Raw genomic sequence first — 24131 nt, 5'->3', positions numbered from 1 at the left:
TCCTTACACTTTTTTTGCAAGTGTAAGTAGTTCTAATTAGTAATTTTCAGTGGTTGTGTCTACATTTTTAACATTGTTTTATATATGTGACAATGTGCCATTTTAACCCACGTTAGCAGGCATTGTTGAGCACAGTGCTCATTCCTCTAGCTAGCAGATAGCGCTGTAAACATCACAGGGTGCTGTATTAGCCTCTGTCGCTAAGAGTTGTGCACATGACATTGTTGATGGTGGGAATGGATTGTCTCATTATTGAACGTCAATTTGACCAAAGGGTTTTGATATCCGTTCATCATGATCAATTATACCTCATAGCACAACAAACTGCTTAATACTATTTTAGAAATATATGTTAAATATAAACCGAGTGGCGCAGCGGTCTAAGGCACTGCATCACAGTGGTAGAGGCGTCACTATAGACCCGGGTTTGTATCACAACCGGCCGTGATCGGGAGTCCTATAGGGCGGCGCACAATTGGTAGTCAATGTCTGACTACTTCTTTATTATTTTACATAAAGACGTAAAACTATAGAATCAAGTAAGAACAATTTATTTAATAAATGTTATATTGACTTTAAAATATTAAATAATCATAACTTGTAAAAACTCAACTTTAGATTAGCAGAACATAAATAAATATACTGAACAAAAACCTAAATACAACATGTAAAGTGTTGGTCCCATGTTTCATGAGGTGAAATAAAAGATCCCACAAATGTTCCACATGCACAAAAAGCTTATTTCTCTCAAATTCTGTTTACATCCCTGTTCGTGGCATTTCTCCTCTGCCAAGATAATCCATCCACCTGAAAGGTGTGACATATCAAGAAGCTGATGAAACAGCATGATCATTATACAGGTGCACCTTGTGCTGGGGAAAATAAAAGGCCTCTCTAAAATGTGCAGTTTTGTCACACAACACAATGCCACAGATGTCTGATATAAATACTATGCATGCCAGTATCTCTTGGCTAAGAGTTGAGGAGAGACTGACTGCATCACTTCTTCTTTTTATAAGAAACATGAATGTGTTGAAAATCTCAAATTGTTTGCATAGTCAACATACACACAGCTCTGACACACACACTTACCCCACCAGACATGCCACCAGGGGTCTTTTCACAGTCCCCAAATCCCGAACAAATTCAAGAAAGCTCTGTTCCATCTTATATTGCTCAAATAATAAGCAAACCTGGTTTCAAAAAACAGATAAAGCAACACCTCGCGGCACAACGCCTCTCCCCTATTTGACCTAGATAGTTTGTGTGGATGTATTGACATGTAGGCTACTGTTGGTGTTTCATACTGGAGAGGACACTACACGTACCTTTTAAAAATGTATGTAGTTCTTTCCTTGAGCTGTTCTTGTCTATTGATGTTCTGTATTATGTCATGTTTAATGTTTTGTGTTGGACACCAGGAAGAGTAGCTGCTGCTTTTGCAACAGCTAGTGGGGATCCTAATAAAATACCAAATGTCTCATGTTTTGAGGGAGCGTGCAATTGGCACGCTGACCTCCACATCGGGCTTCTTCACCTGCAGGATCGTCTGAGACCAGCCACCTGGACAGTTGATGAAACTGAGGAGTATTTCTGTCTATAATAAAGCCCTTTTGTGGGTTAAAACTAATTCTTAGTGGGTGGGCCTTGCTCCCAAGTGGGTGGACCTATGTCCTCCCAGGCCCACCTACAGTATGGCTGCGACCCTGCCCAGTCTTAGATTAGGGCCTAATGAGTTCATTTCATTTGACTGATTTCCTTATGTGAACTGTAACTCAGTAAAATTGTTGAAATTGTTGCATGTTGTGTTTATATTTTTGTTCAGTATAGTTATATTTACTCAATAACCTACAATTGAACTGTACTCAAAAACATTAAGTGACTAGATATCTTATTGACATATGAGTTAGTTCCACTTTTATGATTTTAGTTCTATTGACCATTGGATATTTTTTAGTAGCGACTACTCAATTTCTTTAATGAGTTAAGCAGTTACTTTTTACCATGTGTAAACGATGTCCAGTGTCCACTCTAGTGCAACCAGTCTTCTTTAGTGAATATCCATGTTGCATGAAAGTTATGGGGCAATGACAGTTGTGAAACAATGACATTTGATTGAAAAGATAGACATTTAAAACACAAGCTGCTTTCCCTTTATTCCCAACTTAACTTCCTGAAATGTAGGCTATTGTTCAAAAGCGATCACGTGCCAAAGTGCTATCCTCCAGGATCCTTAATCCAGGATCGTCATCAGATTAAGATTATGCCCAGGGACCCCCCATTTATGAGACCGATGGAGATGGAGTGCCCGCCACTGAACCAGGGCGGAGCTTGGCCAGATTACCCCTCTCGGTTCATTTTAGATAGCCTACCCCCCGCCCTCTGTGCATCTCTCCCTCTCCCTGACTCCGTCAGTCATCCTTCCAGGTAACTCTGGTCCAGACAATGCGCGGCTGGCAACTGCTGCTGTCCGTGTAGTTGGCTCTCTACAGGGCCTTCTCCCACACAGTATACCTCATCCTCCGACTGCTAGAGACAATCCGCATGCGGAGCGGTCATCGCGCGCACCGTGGCGAATTTTCACTTGATTTTCTGTCGCAGAAAAGAGTGGTCCCTATAGCTTGCCAGTATTTCGGAATATGGTGGTCCTTGTTAAATATGAATGAGTTCTCATTTTTTACGTCTTAAATGTCAGTGATGGATACAGTTTTAGAATCCGCATGAAAATTGAAGTTTTGCGTTTCGTTTTATTCATTAAAGCTGGGAAAATGCGTCGTGTCTGAGGCAGAATCTACGGTCTCGACCAAATCAGCCCAGGACCTGCGTATGAGAAAAGCAAACCCGTGCTTTCCTAATATTTAGCAAACATTGCATTTGGCTTGCATTCATCCCCAGTTTTGGATTGATCGGATGCGTCAGCGTTGGAAGCGGCTGTGGAGAACCCCATAGCTTTCGGCATGATTTGATGTAACTGGATTTTTTAACAGGGTAACTGGATATCTCTTACCTTTTAACTGAGAACAGCTACATTCAAGTCAAGAAGCAAACTCCATCAAGAGATAGATCCATCCCTATATGGACTAAATCTTGGTTCTTCGGGATTTAAAACTAGCAAATCACACGCATCTTGTTCGGCGCTTCTTGGGAAAATAGCCTTAAACTGTGGGAGACATGAAAGTTGTTTCAGCAGTGTTGTTCCTTGCCATATTTTGGAGTCAGGAGTGGGAGCCCGTGCTTTCTGATTCAATCATACACATCGGTAAGTTGCCTTCTTCCAACATCAGTAGGCTAATAAGGATGCCATGCCTCTGTGCATAGATTTGCCTCTGCATAGATTTTTGGTATAAGCAAATAATTTGTACCACCACACACCACTAACGGTGTGGACATTGTCAGTACCCGTAGCATGATATTGGTACACGGATACACTATTATTAAATATAAGCAATTAATCCCCGCCACAAAAAAATAATAATCGTGTATTTAACAGCTTGCGCCATTGCGCATAATGGCTAATGAAGTTGCCTGCTGAGTTTTGCACATACTTACCATGTATGTTTTAATTTGGGTATTTCATCTCATGTTTTTCTATTTAATAACGTAGAGGCGGGAAATGTGAATAACTAAAATGTAATATGAACATAGTGATTAGCCTATGGGTATTGTGTTTACTGTCTCAAATCGCCTGCTACCTAAAAACAGGTGATATGAAAAATCCGTGATGTCTGCGGATTAGGGAATATGCTGATATTTTATTTCTTGAAACAATGTATCCACATTTACATGTAACCTACATGCAATGCAGCTGGAATAGCCTTAACAATATAGGCCCGTGCCTACCACTGTGGGAAGTGTGATAATGTTGAGTGGCATATCGAAAAGGGGTGTAGGAAAATTGTTGTTAGATACTTCTTATAATGTAGGATGTAAGAGAAGGGTCAGCTGAGAGATGTCTGCATCGTGCATGTCTTGTGCGCATGTATATAGGTTACTATTTGGATGGACATGAATTGTGATATTTGGATGGACATGAATTGTGATATCAAATGGGGGAAAATCCACTCTTGTGTGTGTGTGTGTGTGTGTGTGTGTGTGTGTGTCTGTCTGTGTGTGAGAGAGAGAGAGAGATGCACACCAATTTAATGTTACAAGCAAGATAACCCCGATAGAGCTACAGGCCTAGAGGCTATGTGCTTAACATAAAAAGCTACAGGTTTACCTGATCTAAACCCACTATTTCTATATATTAGCTTGTAATCCCTTAACCTGTTTAGTACATTGGCCTTCTTTATATTTGATTATTCCAACCCCCAATACTCTGATAGCCTATTGTGAGGTCATTATTTTGCAATGCATTTCTGACTTGTTGCACACCTGACAAAAGTCGATTTAATGCATCAGAAACATTAGCCAAGGTACGCCAAGGTGATTTACATGAGCTTATTTGTAGCTGTTTGTCAAGATCAGGGATTCGTTTATGGACGGTCTTTGGGCAAGGTTAGTTTACTCCAATGAAAAACGGGGAATATTTATCCTATTTATTTTGAATATTTTCCCGGTTTTAACGTAGCCTACTTTAAATGTCCTTCTTTTTCATCTGAATGCCAATAACCCGTTTTTTGTTCTCTTATCCTCGATAAATATCATTTGGTTGTGTTTTTGAGTCTTCGTTTAATTCCCAACCCCCAATCGATAGTTCGTTTCCATTCTTTGACGTTTGTATTTAGAATCACTACATGAAAGGTTACCCTTATCATTACCCTCCCTGGTGGAAATGGCAGACTATAGGCCACTTGTTTGTTGTGATATATCCTTGCATTGCACGATCAAGTGAGAAATCAAGACAGCACAAAAAACAACATGGTAGGCCTAATTATTGTGGAACAAAATGCTTGAATTGAAGTCTTTAGGCCTACATTGTCTACCTAAACGAGTGGAAGGTCAGGGGAATGAAAAGCTACAGTATATTAAGCATCACTTTGACGATGTCAGAAGTAATCCCTTTCTAATCTCTTTGTTGCTGTTAAAGAAAGAATGGGGGGGAGAACCCTGACGTCAACCCGGAGATAGCACTACCGCATTATCCTTTCCTGTGACGCGGGAATTTTAGGTAGGCATTTTCATTTTGCGCGCTTTACTTGATCACTGAGGAGCCTTCTAATGATCTGCATGCTGAAGGGAGAGCCCGTGCGCCGTGCACTGCATCGCAATGGCCCGCCGCTTTATGAGGCTATTCAGTAAGTCACTGTGATTTATGTCGCTGGAAAGCAACAAAGTCCCTGGTATTATCCGAGCTGCCTGGCACGGTCCTCACACACCACATCCACCCGCTCACCATGCACTAATGCAGAGGAGGCAAACATTCCCTCACGACAGTCCCACTTCAGGCTACTTTGTTGCCCCCGCTTAAGGTTCATGATTCCCTGTTTAAAGTGGATGCCTCTGTTTATGTTTTGCACCTGGTCAAATCCAATGTGCCAACTCGAAATGCTGGAGGGTTAGGTTTATTATAATCCCCCCCTAGTGGTTGTTCTGAGTCTTTATTGCCTTTCAAACGGTCATTTTGTATTAATATTCAACACTTCCCAATACTCCTGAGAAGGGAAAAAAATATTTATTATTTATCTTTTAAATCATATAATTTTCACATTATTTATGATCTGAACCGAATGATAGGTTAGATCTTCCTCAGGGAGAATGTGTGGTTCGAGAGGCTGTTTTATTCAGCTGTAATATAAGAGAGAATTTGATCCGCTGTTCCATCTTTGCCTTTGCCATGGTAGTGGAATTGAAAAATGTGGGCCTTTAGAATGGGATGTTCCTGGGTGTTTTGCTTACCTGTTTTCTCAGCTGTCAAGATTCCTTCCTTTTTTAACAATGAGCACGTTTGTGTGAAGGGATTCCTATCTATCCGCCTAGCAAGTTATGTATCTGTGAGCTCTAACAGATCTGCAACTGCGTGTTTTTTTTTTGCAGAAGATTTAACACCTCAGATTTCCTCTGTGTTAGGATATCTGACTGCAGTACTGGAAGTGACATAGACGTATAGTATTTTGAGTGATTGTGAGGGGTTGCAGGTAATGTATGCTAAAGAAAATCCTGTTTTCAGTACTTTTCTGCAATTGCTGCCTCCCCTATATTTATTCAAATTGAATTCGAATATCCTTCAGAATATCCTTTTCCAGAATAACGTACTGCCACAAGGCTTTACACGAGACAAGCTAAAGTATATCATTGTGATTTATTAGATTAATTCTTTCTCTTCTACATTTTGTTTCCATCCTTATCATTACAAAATGTATTTTGGAATCTACGGTGGAATAACATGGAGTCTAACCCTGTAAACAGTCAGCAGGTAAGGTAGGGTAGGCCAGGTGAACTGGGCCATTTCAAACATGCTATATTTGGAGAACAATCGAGGCCCTTATCCCAAGAACAAACTGATGATGAGGAGTATGTGTGTTGTAAAGGTTTTTGGCTTAATCCCCTCCTAATGCCCAGGCTAACCTCAGCATGCCGATGCCAGCTGTGTGTGTGTGTGTGTGTGTGTGTGTGTGTGTGGACGGGAAGCCAATGGGACAGTTAGGCATGTACCAATAACCTTGCCTCCATTCAAGAGCAGTTTTGCATGTTTTCCGAGCGTAGAGAGAGTTGACAGTAAATTTACAGCACTATAAAACGACCCTTGTTATAAAGGCAAACGGTAGCACAAGTAAGTGTGCTCCACGATGGAACTCCCAGCGAAGGGGGAGGCTCTGCTAGCCTGTATGTTCATCATGCCATATATTTCTAATTGACTGATCGACTTCAAAGCCTGCTGATAGTTCCAGGATATGCTCAATTAGTTGCCATGTTAAGATGGTCCGTTGGCTTGGCTGCACGACTCCACTAACGGGTCATACTAAGTCTTTTACGCTCTGCTTTCCTCACAGTTCACTGGGGTGAATCGTCCTCCAGAATTCTCTGTTGTTTTTTCCAGTGGGCCAGTCCCAAAACACACATGGCAAATGGGAACACATGCACCACTACCACTCACTAACTGTGGCACTCTTGCACTTTAGCCCTACCTAGAACCAATAAAAGAGGTTTCTAACCTCAAGTGTTTTTTTCCTGGTTAAATAAACTAGAAGGGCCACAGAGCTTCATATGCTCATAAATCATTGAGCATGCTGTGTACAGATACATACATCCTACTTTTTATTTTACAAGACTTTAACCTTTATGTTAACAGGGAAAACGTTGGTTGTAGATAAATGAGAGAGAAGTGAATAAAGAACATAGCTAGAGAGGCAGAGAGGAAACCAAGTCATTCATGTGTTTTACCAGTTCTCTTATTGTAGGACTGAGGACTGTGCTGTGTATGCCATATAGATAGTATGCTGGTCCTGTGTGGCCTAGGGTGTTTTCACATATACAGCGCCTTCAGAAAGTATTCACACCCCTGGTCTTTTTTCACATTTTGTTTTGTTACAGCCTGCATTTACAATGGATTCAATTGAGATTTTGTGTAACACACAATACACCATAATGTCAAAGTGGAATTATGTTTTTCAAATATTTAAAAATAAAAAATGAAATGCTGAAATGCCTTGAATCAATAAGTATTCAACCCATTTGTTATGGCAAGGCTAAATAAGTTCAGGAGTAAAAATGAGCTTAACAAGTCACATGATAAGTTGCATGGACTCAGTGAATGTGCAATAATAATGTTTAACATAATTTTTGAATGACTACCTCATATCTGTACTCCACACATACAATTTTCTGTAAGGTCCCTCAGTTATGCAGTGAATCAGGAACCAATACACACAGTCAGTCAAGAAAGCAAAGGCTAGCTTTTTCAAACAGAAATTTGCATCTGTAGCTCTAATTCCAAAAAGTTTTGGGACACTGTAAAGTCCATGGAGAACAAGAGCACCTCCTCCCAGCTGCCCTCTGCAATTAGACTAGGTAACACGGTCACCACTGATAAATCCATGATAATCGAACATTTCAATAAGCATTTCTCTACGGCTGGCCATGCCTTCCTTCTGGCTACTCTAACCCCGGGCAACAGCTCTGCCCCCCCCCCTGCAGCTACTCGCCCGAGCATCCCCAGCTTCTCCTTCACCTAAATCCAGATAACAGATGTTCTGAAAGAGCTGCAAAACCTGGACCCGTACAAATCAGCTGGGCTAGACAATCTGGACCCTCTCTTTCTAAAACTATCCGCCGCCATTGTTGCAACCCCTATTACCAGCCTGTTCAACCTCTCTTTAGTATCGTCCGAGATCCCTAAAGATTGGAAAGCTGCTGCGGTCATCCCCCTCTTCAAAGGGGGTGACACTAGACCCAAACTGCTATAGACCTATATCTATCCTGCCCTGCCTCTCTAAAGTTTTCGAAAGCCAAGTTAATAAACAGATCACTGACCATTTCGAATGCCACCGTGTGTTCTCCGCTGTGCAATCCGGTTTCACGGGTGCATCTCAGCCACGCTCAAGGTACTAAACGATATCATAACCGCCATCGATAAAAGACAGTACAGTGCAGCCGTCTTCATCGACCTGGCCAAGGCTTTTGACTCTGTCAATCACTGTATTCTTATCTGCAGACTCAACAGCCTTGGTTTCTCAAATGACTGCCTCGTCTGGTTCACCAACTTCTTTGCAGACCAGAGTTCAGTGTGTCAAATTGGAGGGCCTGTTGTCCGGACCTCTGGCAGTCTCTATGGGGGTGCCACAGGGTTCAATTCTCGGGCCGACTCTTTTCTCTGTATATATCAATGATGTCGCTCTTGCTGCGGGTGATTCCCTGATCCACCTCTACGCAGACGATACCATTCTGTATACATCTGGCCCTTCCTTGGACACTGTGCTATCTAACCTCCAAACAAGCTTCAATGCCATACAACACTCCTTCCGTGGCCTCCGACTGCTCTTAAACGCTAGTAAAACCAAATGCATGCTTTTCAAATGTTCGCTGCCTGCACCCGTCCGCCTGACTAGCATCACCACCCTGGACGGTTCTGACCTAGAATATGTGGACAACTATAAATACCTAGGTGTCTGGCTAGACTGTAAACTCTCCTTCCAGACTCATATTAAACATCTCCTATCCAAAGTCAAATCTAGAATCGTCTTTCTATTTCACAATAAAGCCTCCTTCACTCACTCTGCCAAACTTACCCTAGTAAAACTGACTATCCTACCGATCCTCGACTTCAGCGATGTCATCTACAAAATAGCTACTCAGAAAGACTGCATCCAGTTATCACAGTGCCATCCATTTGTTACCAAATCACCTTATACCACCCACCACTGCGACCTGTATGCTCTAGTCGGCTGGCCCTTGCTACATATTCGTCACCAGACCCACTGGCTCCAGGTCGTCTATAAGTCTATGCTAGGTACAGCTCCGCCTTATCTCAGCTCACTGGTCACGATAACAACACCCACCCGTAGCACACGTTCCAGCAGGTATATCTCACTGATCATCCCCAAAGCCAACACCCCATTTGGCCGCCTTTCCTTCCAGTTCTCTGCTGCCAGTGACTGGAACGAATTGCAAAAATTGCTGAAGCTGGAGACTTATATTTCCCTCACCAACTTTAAACATAATCTATCTGAGCAGCTAACCGATCGCTGCAGCTGTACACAGTCCATCTGTAAATAGCCCACTCAATCTACCTACCTCATCCCCATATTGTTTTTATTTACTTTTCTGCTCTTTTGCACACCAGTATCTCTACTTGCACATCATCATCTGCTCATTTATTACTCCAGTGTTAATCTGCTAAATTGTAATTATTTGATACTATGGCCTATTTATTGCCTACCTCCTCATGCCTTTTGTACACACTGTATAAAGACTTTCTTTTTTTCGATTGTGTCATTGACTTGTTTATTGTGTTATTGGCTTGTTTATTATTTATTCCATGTTATTCCATGTGTAACTCTGTGTTGTTGTCTGTGTCTCACTGCTTTGCTTTATCTTGTCCAGGTTGCAGTTGTAAATGAGAACTTGTTCTCAACTAGCCTACCTGGTTAAATAAAGGTGAAACAAAAAAAATACAAATACAGATCCAACCACAAAAACAAGGGAGGTTTTCCTATGCCTCGCAAAGAAGGGAATCTATTGTTAGATGGGTAAAAAAAAAAGCAGACATTCAATATCCCTTTGAGCATGGTGCCGGAAAGAGGAAGTAAACCGCTCAGTGATTTCACCATGAGGCCAATGGTGACTTTAAAACAGTTGCGGAGTTTAATGGCTGTGATAGGAGAGAACTGAGGATGGATCAACAACATTGTAGTAACTCCACAATACTAACCTAAATGACAGAGTGAAAAAAAAGAAGCCTGTACAGAATACAACTATTCTAAAACATGCATCCAGTTTGCAACAAGGCGTTAAAGTAATACTGCAAATAATGTGGCAAAGCAATTCACTTTTTGTCCTGAATACAAAGTGTTATGTTTGGGGTGAATCCAATACAACACATTACTGAGTACCACTCTCCGCATTTTCAAGTATAGTGGTGGCTGCGTCATGTTATGGGTATGCTTGTAATCGTTAAGGACTGGGGAGTTTTTCAGGATACAAAAATAAATGGAATGGAGCTTAGCACAGGCAATGTTCTAGACGAAAACCTGGTTCAGTCTGCTTTCCATTGACACTGGGAGATGAATTCACCTTTCTGCAGGACAATAACCTAAAACATAAGGCCAAATCTACACTGGAGTTGCATACCAAGAAGACGGTGAATGTTCCTGAGTGGCCGAGTTACAGTTTTGACTTAAATCTGAGTATTTTTTGAAAATCGTTGACAAAAAAATTATAATTAAATCCATTTTAATTTCACTTTGTAACACAACAAAAAAGTCAAGGGGTGTGAATACTTTCTGAAGGAATTGTAGTGCTTTTCAAAATAACCGATCTCACTCCTCTTTAAAGTGGACTCCGAGGTAAAAAAAAAAGGCAAAATTACTGTCTTTGCTTTCACATTGTTATGTTTAGAAAGGAACCAAGATCCTTTCCCAACATTCACTCAATGCACTCTGGGTTTTTACAAAGTGCAGAACAAGCCATTCCATCAGAACGTGTTACGGACAGCTAGATATACCTACTTTCATTCTGAAAGCTAATAGATTGCATTTAGTTAAAACATGAAACATAATAATTATTGTCAGAAGATAACATTAACATGTTAATATTAGTGGTAACTGAAAACTGTTCACCCAATGTAGGCTACTTTAAGAGCAAGCATTGATTTTGTAACCTATATTGTGATTCTCCCAAAATATTGCTGTCTTCTCACAATTCAAACCCCACAATCGAATAAACAATTTATGAAGCTCTCTTAGCCTATATATCACATATTGCAAACAAGTAATAGTGTCAGTATAAAACTCCACAAGTTTTGTAATTTCTGTGCATCCTTGACACTCGTTAATCAATATCCAAAAACAGCACCCGTTATTTCATGATCTTCTCTCTTTTGTGGCACCAATGTGATGGGTTATGCCAGGGGAAATTGTGTTGCTGTAGCCTAGTGTGTGGTGCGGGAATAATGACAAGCGACCCTGGAGAGCCTTGTGTTCACGTTGCCGTAAAAAAGGGAACCAAACCTTGGGATTTCAGGGCACCGAACTCAGACCAGCTCTTAGGAGGTTACTGTAGGTTCGCTTCGGGGGGTCTTTTGAGGGGTCTGAGTTACTTTGGATTGCTCACACTGCACAAAAGAATTTAAGCAAATCGCACTGAATTTACGAGATTGGCTGAAAAGGACCAAGCTTGCATTGTCAGGATCATTGGTGCGATTCCCGCTGGGGCCACCGCTACGAAAATGTATGCACGCACTACCGTGTTAGCTGCTTTGGATAGAACCATCCGCTGAACGGCATATATTATATTAATATACAGTACATGGGTTAGCTGGACATATGTCTCCATTATTCAGAGGGTGCATGGCAGAGAGCATTTCTCAGCTGCATCGTATTTTCAAAGCCCTCATGTTGAAAACGAGAGTAATTTCCTGTGTGTTTAGTGAACAAGGACAAGGTCCCAGTTGACTGCAGCACCGCAGTACAGTAAGCACGCCAATCAAGGCTCGCGCGGAAGGCATTTTTTCCCTGGTACATGATAATGATTATTATACATATTCTTGAATGGAAAATGTTAAGCATGGTTAATTGTGTGTCAGGTTGTATTCTCTCCTGGACTGACAGAATTAACTGTGAATCCAGAGGTTTCACCTGGGTTGTCTGATTCCCCTCAGTTCCAGTTAGGCAGTAAGAAATGAATAGAACGTATAATTTTTTTGTGTCTGAAATATGAATAGAATCAATAGAAATCCCAAAGAAGACTTATTCCATTGGGACAAGATATTTGTTTTTGTTTTGAAATAATGAACCATTTTGTTTTACGCACTAACTAAAGACAGACAAAAGATTTGAGTTTCCCTAAAATTATGAGTGCCAATTAGCTGAACAACGGAGGTTAGCTGACCCGTTTCAATAAATAGTCAATAACAATGATCCAGACATACAGTAAATAGCACAAGTATTCCGCTACACTTGCATTGACATCTGCTAACCATGTGTATGTAACCAATACACATTTGATTTGATTTGATATTGTTGCAAAGGCTTGGACATCGCCTTCTGATTCACCTTGAATCGTTGTTACTCCAGTCATCTTTCCAATCTACACTGAGTGTACAAAACATTTCCCCCCTCAGAACAGTCTCTTTTCAACGGGCATGGACACAACAAGGTGTCGGAAGCGTTCCCCAGAGATGCTGGCCCATGTTGACTCCAATGCTTCCCACAGTTGTCTCAAGTTGGCTGGATGTCCTTTGGGTGGTAGACCATTCTTGATAAGTATGGGAAACTGTTGAGCATGAAAATCCCTGCAGCATTACACTTCTTGAAACACTCAAAACGGTGCGCCTGGTACCTACTACCATACCATGTTCAAAGACACTTAAATATGTTGTTTTGCCCATTTATCCTCTCAATGGCACACATACACAATCCCATGTCTCAATTGTCTCAAGGCTTAAAAACCTTCTTGAACCTCTCTCCTCCTCTTCATCTATTCAGATTGAAGTGGATTTAACAAGTGACATCAATAAGGGATCATAGCTTTTACCTGGATTAATCTAGTGGTTACAGTTGACCTCATTATTAATCTAGTGGTTACAGTTTACCTCATCATTAATCTAGTGGTTACAGTTTACCTCAGTATTAATCTAGTGGTTACAGTTGACCTCATTATTAATCTAGTGGTTACAGTTTACCTCATCATTAATCTAGTGGTTACAGTTTACCTCAGCGTTAACCTAGTGCTTAATGGTTACAGTTTACCTCAGCGTTAATCTAGTGTTTAATGGTTACAGTTTACCTCAGCATTAATGTAGTGGTTAGTGGTTACAGTTTACCTCAGCATTAATCTAGTGGTTACAGTTTACCTAAACATTAATCTAGTGGTTACAGTTTACCTCATTATTAATCTAGTGGTTACAGTTTACCTCAGCGTTAACCTAGTGCTTAATGGTTACAGTTTACCTCAACATTAATGTAGTGGTTATAGTTTACCTCAGCATTAATCTAGTGGTTACAGTTCACCTCAGCATTAATCTAGTGGTTACAGTTTACCTCAGCATTAATCTAGTGGTTACAGTTTACCTCAGCATTAATCTAGTGGTTACAGTTTACCTCAGCATTAATCTAGTGGTTACAGTTCACCTCAACATTAATCTAGTGGTTACAGTTTACCTCAGCATTAATCTTGTGGTTACAGTTTACCTCAGCATTAATCTAGTGGTTACAGTTCACCTCAACATTAATCTAGTGGTTACAGTTTACCTCAGCATTAATCTTGTGGTTACAGTTTACCTCAGCATTAATCTAGTGGTTACAGTTTACCTCAACATTAATCTAGTAGTTACATTTTGCCTCAGTATTAAACTTTAACCCTGGTCTTTTACACATAGCACGGAACAACCAGGCTCACAAATGCAAGCAGTCATTGTTATTATACAGTATTAAATACTGAATCAAAATACAGTTGGATTGGCGTGTGTCAAGAACTGCAACGCTGCTGGGTTTTTCATGCTCAACAGTTTTCCGTGTGTATCAAGAACCGTCCACCACCCAAAGGACCAATATGTGGTTTATTGGTTGACTATATCATTTGTAGTCAGGACGTCATTGTTGTTGGACAAACAGCTCTGACTAGCAAGAGGGAAACAAAAAATGCAACAAAAAATAAATATATATATTTTTTTACAGTAGATACGAGTCATACTCAACATAACAGTGACAAAACAGTTGAACAAGAAGGGGATGAAATCTGTCAGGCCAGGAGAGAAATGCCTGGCTTTACCAAGCACCACATTACTCTCTCCAGACAGAGAGAGATGGAGCTGAGCCTCCTTGGGAGAGGCTGTGTCTGTGGTAATCATTACCCTGCCTTCTTTAGAGCCCTCTGGCCTTTTACTTTCATTTGTTGTTTTCTCTTCCCTTCTCTCCAGGCCCTCTCACTTTCTCCCCTTGTCACCTCCCCTCTTCACCTCAAACTCACAATGGGTAGAAAGCCTTCAGATATCTTTGTCTTCTGCCCCCCCCCCCCCTGTTTCACCTGTCTTCTCTTAGATGAAGAAGAGCCAGAGTGCTGAAATATTTAACCCTTGCTTCTCTCTTCCTCCCATTCTCCTATGTTTCTAACCCCATCATTCCTCTACATTATAAGCATAAGGAAATTATTGTTTATGTATTTGAGTTATTTTTAGGTGTAATCTGAAATGGCTACTGCTGTGCAATATTCATGTTGATTCCATCTCACAGATTGTCAGTCCTTCCATAGCTCCATCTATGAATTTGAGGGTGGTTCCATTTCTTAACTTTATAGAAAACCAAGTGGCCGGGTTGCGCTTGGGCTGAAATACATATTCAACTTTAATGAAATAGACTACTGTATTTACTACCTTTATCCAATGCACTTGGCATCCTCGATTCCAAGAAATTGATGGAAGGATGTTGAGAATATTTCCACAGAACATCTGATTATTCTTAAAAGAAATGTCTAGATGTCTTTGTCGGGGATAATGACAGAATTCCCATAAACTTTTCTTCAGCAGATCAAAGCAAGGTTGCATATTTGGACAGTTTTACTTTTGACAGATATTTTTTTCTTTGTATTAAATAAAACAAATTATAACTCATGCGGTAATCCTTATGCAAATACCTTATTCAATTACTGCCTGTCCTAAGCATAAGTCTTGTAAATCTTAAAAAGTTAAGCTTTAAATCCTCTTTAGGAGAAGCCCACTCTAATCATCTAGATATTGTTGTTTTTGCCCCACTAATTCCTTTGATTTCATGTGACCCTGAAACGGAACATGGCTCTGTTTTCTCAGGAAAGGTGAAACCTTGCCCCCCACCTCATCATCATTCAGACCCCCACTGTGTCCAATATAAGTGGAGCAACTCACTGAAGTGTTGCAGCTAATAGGACTACACTATATACAATATAACTACACTATATACAATAGGACTACACTATATACAATAGGACTACACAATATACAACAGGACTACACTATATACAATATAACTACACTATATACAATAGGACTACACTATATACAATAGGACTACACTATATACAATGGGACTACACTATATACAATAGACCTACACTATATACAATAGGACTACACTATATACAATATGACTACACTATATACAATAGAACTACACTATATACAATAGGACTACACTATATACAATAGAACTACACTATATACAATAGGACAGTAACATCATTAAGGTGGGGGCAGGGGTGTAAAGACGAGTTCAAGGAAGGTGAGGGGGGGGGTGTAAAGAAGAGTTCTAGGAGGGCGGGGGGGGGTGTAAAGATGAGATCTAGGAAGGTGGGGGGTGTAAAGATGAGTTCTAGAAAGGTGGGGGGTGTAAAGAAGAGTTCTAGAAAGGTGGGGGGTGTAAAGAAGAGTTCTAGGAGGGCGGGGGGGGGGGTGTAAGGATGAGTTCTAGGATGGTGGGGGGAGGGTGTAAAGAAGAATTCTAGGAAGGTGGAGGGGTGTAAAGAAGGGTTCTCGGAAGTGGGGGGGTGTAAAGAAGAGTTCTAGTATGGTGGGGGGAGGATGTAAAGAAGAGTTCTAGGAAGGTGGGGGGAGGGTGTAAAGAAGAGTTCTAGGAAGGTGGGGGAAGGGTGTAAAGATGAGTTCTAGGATGGTGGGGGGAGGGTGTAAAGAAAAGTTATAGTATGGTGGGGGAGGGTGTAAAGAAGAGTTCTAGGAAGGTGGGGGAGGGTGTAAAGAAGAGTTCTAGAAAGGTGGGGGGGGGGGTGTAAAGAAGATTTCTAGGAGGGTGGGGGGAGGGTGTAAAGAGGTCATGGTTGTGTAAAGAAGAGTTCTAAGAGGGTGGGGAGGGGGTGTAGAGATGAGTTCTAGGGAGGTGGGGGGTGTAAAGAAGGATTCTATGAAGTGGGGAAGGTAAAGAAGTGTTAAAGGAAGGTAGGGGGTGTAAAGAAGAGTTCTAGGAAGGTGGGGGGTGTAAATATGAGTTCTAGGAAGGTGGAGGGGTGTAAAGAAGTGTTCTAGGAGGGTGGGGAGTTTTAAAGATGAGTTCTAGTATGGTGGGGGGAGGGTGTAAAGAAGAATTCTAGGAAGGTGGAGGGGTGTAAAGATTAGTTCTGGGAGGGCGGGGGGGGTGTAAAGATGAGTTCTAAGAAGGCGGGGGGTGTAGAGATGAGTTCTAGGGAGGTGGGGGGGGGGGGGGGGGTGTAAAGAAGAGTTCTAGGAAGGTGGGGAGTGTAAAAATGAGTTCTAGGAAGGTGGAGGGGTGTAAAGAAGTGTTCTAGGAAGACCCCCCGTCTTCCTAGAACACTTCTTTACACTTCTTTACACCCCTCCACCTTCCTAGAACTTCACTGTAATGAAGGGTTCGGGGAAGTGGGGGGGGGGGGTAAAAATGGGTTCTAGGAAGGTGGAGGGGTGTAAATAAGTGTTCTAGGAAGGTGGGGGTACAAAGGTGAGTTCTAGGAAGGTGGGGGGGGGGTGTAAAGAAGAGTTCTAGGAAGGTGGGGGTGTAAAAATGAGTTTTAGGAAGGTGGAGGGGTGTAAAGAAGTGTTCTAGGAGGGTGGGGGGTTTAAAGATGAGTTCTAGTATGGTGGGGGGAGGGCATAAAGAAGAGTTCTAGGAAGGTGGGGGTGTAAAAATGAGTTTTAGGAAGGTGGTGGGGTTGTCAAGAAGTGTTCTAGGAAGGTGAGGGTTTAAAGATGAGTTCTAGGAAGGTGGGGGTGTAAAGAAGAGTTCTAGGAAGGTGTGGTATGTAAAGAAGCGTTATAGGAAGGTGGGGTGTGTAAAGAAGCGTTCTAGGAAGGTGGGGGGGGGGGGGTGTAAAGATGAGTTCTAGGACGGTGAGGGGTGTAAAGAAGAGTTCTAGGAAGGTAGGGGGTGTAAAGAAGAGTTCTAGGAGGGCGGGGGGGGTGTAAAGATGAGTTATTGGAAGGTGGAGGGGTGTAAAGAGGAGTTCTAGGAAGGTGGGGGGTGTAAAGAAGAGTTCTAGGAAGGTGTACGGGTGCAAAGAAGAGTTCTCGGAAGGTGGGGGTGTAAAGAAGAGTTCTAGGAAGGTGGGGGGTGTAAAGAAGGGTTCTAGGAAGGTGGTTGGGTGTAAAGAAGAGTTCTCGGAAGTTGGGGGGTGTAAAGAAGCGTTATAGTATGGTGGGGGGAGGGTGTAAAGAAGAGATCTAGGAAGGTGGGGGGTGTAAAGAAGAGTTATCGGAAGGTGGGGATGTAAAAATGAGTTCTAGGAAGGTGGAGGGGTGTAAAGAAGTGTTCTAGGAAGACGGGGGGTGTAATGAAGGGTTCGGGGAAGTGGGGGGGTAAAGATGGGTTCTAGGAAGGTAGGGGGTGTAAAGAAGAATTCTAGGAAGGTGGAGGGGTGTAAAGAAGTGTTCTAGGAAGGTGGGGGTACAAAGGTGAGTTCTAGGAAGGTGGGGGGGGGGGGGGTGTAAAGAAGAGTTCTAGGAAGGTGGGGGGTGTAAAAATGAGTTTTAGGAAGGTGGAATGGTGTAAAGAAGTGTTCTAGGAGGGTGGGGGGTTTAAAGATGAGTTCTGGGATGGTGGGGTTGTCAAGAAGTGTTCTAGGAAGGTGAGGGTGTAAAGATGAGTTCTAGGATGGTGGGGGGGGGGGTGTAAAGAAGAGTTCTTGGAGGTCATGGTTGTGTAAAAAAGAGTTCTAAGAGGGCGGGGGGTGTAGAGATGAGTTCTAGGGAGGTGGGGGGGGGGGGGGGTGTAAAGACGGATTCTAGGAAGTGGGGGGGTAAAGAAGTGTTCTAGGAAGGTAGGGGGTGTAAAGAAGAGTTCTAGGGAGGTGGGGGGTGTAAATATGAGTTCTAGGAAGGTGGAGGGGTGTAAAGAAATGTTCTAGGAGGGTGGGGAGTTTAAAGATGAGTTCTAGTATGGTGGGGGGAGGGTGTCAAGAAGAATTCTAGGAAGGTGGAGGGGTGTAAAGATGAGTTGTGGGGAGGTGTAAAGAAGAGTTCTAGGAGGGTGGGGGAGGGTGTAAAGATGAGTCCTAGGAAGGTTTGGGGTGTAAAGAAGAGTTCTATGAAGGTTGGGGGGGGGGGGTGTAAAGAAGAGTTCTAGGAAGGTGGAGGGGTGTAAAGATGAGTTGTGGGGAGGTGTAAAGAAGAGTTCTAGGAGGGTGGGGGAGGGTGTAAAGAAGAGTTCTATGAAGGTTGGGGGGGGGGTGTAAAGATGAGTTCTAGGAAGGTGGAGGGGTGTAAAGAGGAGTTCTAGGAGGGCGGGGGTGTAAATAAGAGTTCTTGGAGGGTGTAAATAAGTGTTCTAGGAACACTAAAGAAGAGTTTGAGGAGGGTGGGGGTGTGTTCAGAAGTGCTCTAGGAAGTTGTGGTGTGTATAGAAAAGTTCCAGGAGGGTGGGGGTTAAAGAAGCGTTCTAGGAGGGTGGGGGGGGTGTAATAGCGAGTTCTAGGATGTGTGAAGGAGGAGTGAGGTGGATTTAACTAAGTAACTAAGGCTAGCAGAGTAGGCTTGCTGACTTCAACAGAAGGACAGTACCCATTTACTAAATGTACAACAGAAGGCCAGTGTCCATCTACTAAATGTACAACCAGAAGGCCAGTGTCCATCTACTAAATGTACAACAGAAGGCCAGTGTCCATCTACTAAATGTACAACAGAAGGCCAGTGTCCATCTACTAAATGTACAACCAGAAGGCCAGTGTCCATCTACTAAATGTACAACAGAAGGCCAGTGTCCATCTACAAAATGTACAACCAGAAGGCCAGTGTCCATCTACTAAATGTACAACCAGAAGGCCAGTGTCCATCTACTAAATGTACAACCAGAAGGCCAGTGTCCATCTACTAAATGTACAACAGAAGGCCAGTGTCCATCTACTAAATGTACAACAGAAGGCCAGTGTCCATCTACTAAATGTACAACCAGAAGGCCAGTGTCCATCTACTAAATGTACAACAGAAGGCCAGTGTCCATCTACTAAATGTACCACCAGAAGGCCAGTGTCCATCTACTAAATGTACAACAGAAGGCCAGTGTCCATCTACTAAATGTACAACAGAAGGCCAGTGTCCATCTACTAAATGAACCACCAGAAGGCCAGTGTCCATCTACTAAATGTACAACAGAAGGCCAGTGTCCATCTACTAAATGTACAACAGAAGGCCAGTGTCCATCTACTAAATGTACAACCAGAAGGCCAGTGTCCATCTACTAAATGTACAACCAGAAGGCCAGTGTCCATCTACTAAATGTACAACCAGAAGGCCAGTGTCCATCTACTAAATGTACAACAGAAGGCCAGTGTCCATCTACTAAATGTACAACCAGAAGGCCAGTGTCCATCTACTAAATGTACCACCAGAAGGCCAGTGTCCATTTACTAAATGTACAACAGAAGGCCAGTGTCCATCTACTAAATGTACAACCAGAAGGCCAGTGTCCATCTACAAAATGTACAACAGAAGGCCAGTGTCCATCTACTAAATGTACCACCAGAAGGCCAGTGTCCATCTACTAAATGTACAACCAGAAGGCCAGTGTCCATCTACTAAATGTACAACCAGAAGGCCAGTGTCCATCTACTAAATGTACAACCAGAAGGCCAGTGTCCATCTACAAAATGTACAACAGAAGGCCAGTGTCCATCTACTAAATGTACAACCAGAAGGCCAGTGTCCATCTACTAAATGTACAACAGAAGGCCAGTGTCCATCTACTAAATGTACAACAGAAGGCCAGTCTCCATCTACTAAATGTACAACCAGAAGGCCAGTGTCCATCTACTAAATGTACAACCAGAAGGCCAGTGTCCATCTACTAAATGTACAACCAGAAGGCCAGTGTCCATCTACTAAATGTACAACCAGAAGGCCAGTGTCCATCTACTAAATGTACAACCAGAAGGCCAGTGTCCATCTACTAAATGTACAACCAGAAGGCCAGTGTCCATCTACTAAATGTACAACAGAAGGCCAGTCTCCATCTACTAAATGTACAACCAGAAGGCCAGTGTCCATCTACTAAATGTACCACCAGAAGGCCAGTGTCCATCTACTAAATGTACAACAGAAGGCCAGTGTCCATCTACTAAATGTACAACAGAAGGCCAGTGTCCATCTACTAAATGTACAACAGAAGGCCAGTGTCCATCTACTAAATGTACAACAGAAGGCCAGTGTCCATCTACTAAATGTACAACAGAAGGCCAGTGTCCATCTACTAAATGTACCACCAGAAGGCCAGTGTCCATATACTAAATGTACAACAGAAGGCCAGTGTCCATCTACTAAATGAACCACCAGAAGGCCAGTGTCCATCTACTAAATGTACCACCAGAAGGCCAGTGTCCATATACTAAATGTACAACCAGAAGGCCAGTGTCCATCTACTAAATGAACAACCAGAAGGCCAGTGTCCATCTACTAAATGTACAACCAGAAGGCCAGTGTCCATCTACTAAATGTACAACCAGAAGGCCAGTGTCCATCTACTAAATGTACCACCAGAAGGCCAGTGTCCATATACTAAATGTACAACAGAAGGCCAGTGTCCATCTACTAAATGAACCACCAGAAGGCCAGTGTCCATCTACTAAATGTACAACCAGAAGGCCAGTGTCCATCTACTAAATGTACAACCAGAAGGCCAGTGTCCATCTACTAAATGTACAACCAGAAGGCCAGTGTCCATCTACAAAATGTACAACAGAAGGCCAGTGTCCATCTACTAAATGTACAACCAGAAGGCCAGTGTCCATCTACTAAATGTACAACCAGAAGGCCAGTGTCCATATACTAAATGTACAACAGAAGGCCAGTGTCCATCTACTAAATGTACCACCAGAAGGCCAGTGTCCATATACTAAATGTACAACAGAAGGCCAGTGTCCATTTACTAAATGCATTTATGGCAGCATAGAGGAAATGAAGCATTGTAAATGCTGTGTGTAGTGAGGATACATGTGAGAAACATACAACATGGATCAGAGGAAGCTAGACTCAGAATGGTTCAGAAAATCAACAACAAACAAACGACAACTGTATTTTATTATTATTATTTATTAAGCATAGAAATACATTTTCCCAAGGTGGGTTGTAGCAGACAGCTATCTTGCCCAAATTCAGTATTTTAGAGTGAAACCAACTCCCAGCTTCCAGACCCTATCTCCCAGGTTCCATTTCCCATCTCCCAGCTCCCACACCCCATCTCCCAGGCCCCAGCTCCCATACCCCATCTCACATTTCCCATCTCCCATGCCCCAGCTCCCACACCCCATCTCACATTTCCCAGCTCCCAGGCCCCAGCTCCCATATCCCATCTCACATTTCCCAGCTCCCAGGCCCCAGCTCCCACACTCCATCTCACATTTCCCAGCTCCCAGGCCCCAGCTCCCATACCCCATCTCACATTTCCCAGCTCCCAGCTTCCACACCCCATCTCCCAGGTCCCATTTCTCAGCTCCCAGGCCCAAGATCCCAGCTCCCACACCTCATCTCCCAGGGCCCAGCTCCCAGGTCAAGGGGAAGTAGATCCTGTGGGATACGACCTGGTTGGTTCCCCAGGGGTAGCGCTGTGGCGTACACATCAAAGCACATAGGAGTTGTGATTAGCCACCTGGCCAAGGCAGTACTAGGTTAGAGCAGAGATCTCTGCTGAAGCTACTGCACCGTCATACTGTGTGTAATCTCACAGGATGTAGGGTAAAAATAGGACAGGACGGGAATTCTGACGCTAATGTAGTAGGGATTCATCCTGCGAGCTGGAAATCCCCCCCTGGCCAATAGAGCTTGTTTACTCTGTGCCAGTGACATATTATTCTCACAATCATGCTACTGTAGTGTAGATAATTGGCTGTACAGTACCCGGATGAGCGTGATATTATCTTTGCTTTATTTTGTGGAATTAAACCTGCTCTTAAATCGTTCACACAAGATACTATTTATGTACCCCCGCCACAGCACCACCCCCACCCCACCACTCCCACCCCACAACCCAGCTGCAGCTGTCCCCAGATACTCCCACCACCCAGCTGCAGCTGTCCCCAGATACTTCCACCACCCAACTGCAGCTGTCCACAGACACTCCCACCACCCAGCTGCATCTGTCCTCAGATACTCCCACCACCCAGCTGCAGCTGTCCTCAGATACTTCCACCACCCAACTGCAGCTGTCCATAGACACTCCCACCACCCAGCTGCATCTGTCCTCAGATACTCCCACCACCCAGCTGCAGCTGTCCTCAGATACTCCCACCACCCAGCTGCAGCTGTCCACAGACACTCCCACCACCCAGCTGCAGCTGTCCTCAGACACTCCCACCACCCAGCTGCAGCTGTCCCCAGACACTCCCACCACCCAGCTGCAGCTGTCCCCAGATACTCCCACCACTCAGCTACCGATGTCCCCAGACACTCCCACCACCCAGCTGCAGCTGTCCCCAGACACTCCCACCACCCAGTGCATCAGTCCCCAGATACTCCCACCACTTGGTAAAGCTTTGTCCCCTGTTGAAGCACTAATCCTGGTTAGGCCTTTACCTCCTCCTGTCGTATCAAGCTGTTGTCTGGAGGTTCCCAGCTGACGGCTCACTGCCTATCATTACCCCCTGGCTGAGGGCTCACTGCCTACCATTACCCCCTGGCTGAGGGCTCACTGCCAACCATTACCCCCTGGCTGAGGGCTCACTGCCTACCATTACCCCCTGGCTGAGGGCTCACTGCCTACCATTACCCCCTGGCTGAGGGCTCACTGCCTACCATTACCCCCTGGCTGAGGGCTCACAGTCTACCCTTACCCCCTGGCTGAGGGCTCACTGTCTACCATTACCCCCTGGCTGAGGGCTCACTGCCTACCATTACCCCCTGGCTGAGGGCTCACTGCCTACCATTACCCCCTGGCTGAGGGCTCACTGTCAACCCTTACCCCCTGGCTGAGGGCTCACTGCCTACCATTACCCCCTGGCTGAGGGCTCACTTCCTACCCTTACCCCCTGGCTGAGGGCTCACTTCCTACCCTTACCCCCTGGCTGAGGGCTCACTTCCTACCATTACCCCCTGGCTGAGGGCTCACTGCCAACCATTACCCCCTGGATGAGGGCTCACTTCCTACCATTACCCCCTGGCTGAGGGCTCACTTCCTACCATTACCCCCTGGCTGAGGGCTCAGACTTATCACTCATTGTTACTCCCTACCAACACCGTGGTCGTGGTTGTGACAGGCCTTAGCCAAGGCTCTCATTGACACAGACTTAAAGCAGCATTATCAAACAGTTGGAGAGGTCAGCGTACCTCAAACCTTCTGGCCCGGCTCCCTCTTGTCCCTTCTTGACTCTGTGATGATGGGTCACGTCAAGGGCTGTCGCTGGGCAGCCTTCCACATCCGCTTCCCTCAAACCAGAGACTGATCACACCGGTGACTTTGTCATCAGCCAGCATCCTCATAAATCAATAGTACCAGCCCCTTTGACAGAATAGTTTCTCAGCGAAAGCAAAACGTTTCAGATAATCTTTTTAACACTAGAACCGCTGGGCCTTGAGGGACCCACCTTCAAGCTAATGAGCAGTCATTCTGACTGCA

At 43.7% G+C, this 24131-nt stretch overlaps 1 protein-coding gene across 1 annotated transcript in view; it reads left to right on the top strand.

Moving 5' to 3' along the window:
• Nucleotides 1-2384: 2384 nt before the first annotated feature.
• Nucleotides 2385-24131, top strand: part of LOC110525094 (glutamate receptor ionotropic, delta-2) — a 644456-nt gene continuing 622709 nt past the window's right edge. The window contains 1 exon segment of the mRNA XM_090236958.1: nt 2385-3259. Within this exon segment, the coding sequence (XP_090093084.1) occupies nt 3172-3259 (88 nt within the window). The 5' untranslated portion in view covers nt 2385-3171.

Source organism: Oncorhynchus mykiss, chromosome 6 (genome assembly GCF_057628025.1).
Source record: "Oncorhynchus mykiss isolate SJ-2025 chromosome 6, ASM5762802v1, whole genome shotgun sequence".
Classification (NCBI taxonomy): domain Eukaryota; kingdom Metazoa; phylum Chordata; class Actinopteri; order Salmoniformes; family Salmonidae; genus Oncorhynchus; species Oncorhynchus mykiss.
This window is presented reverse-complemented; position numbering and strand designations above follow the sequence as displayed.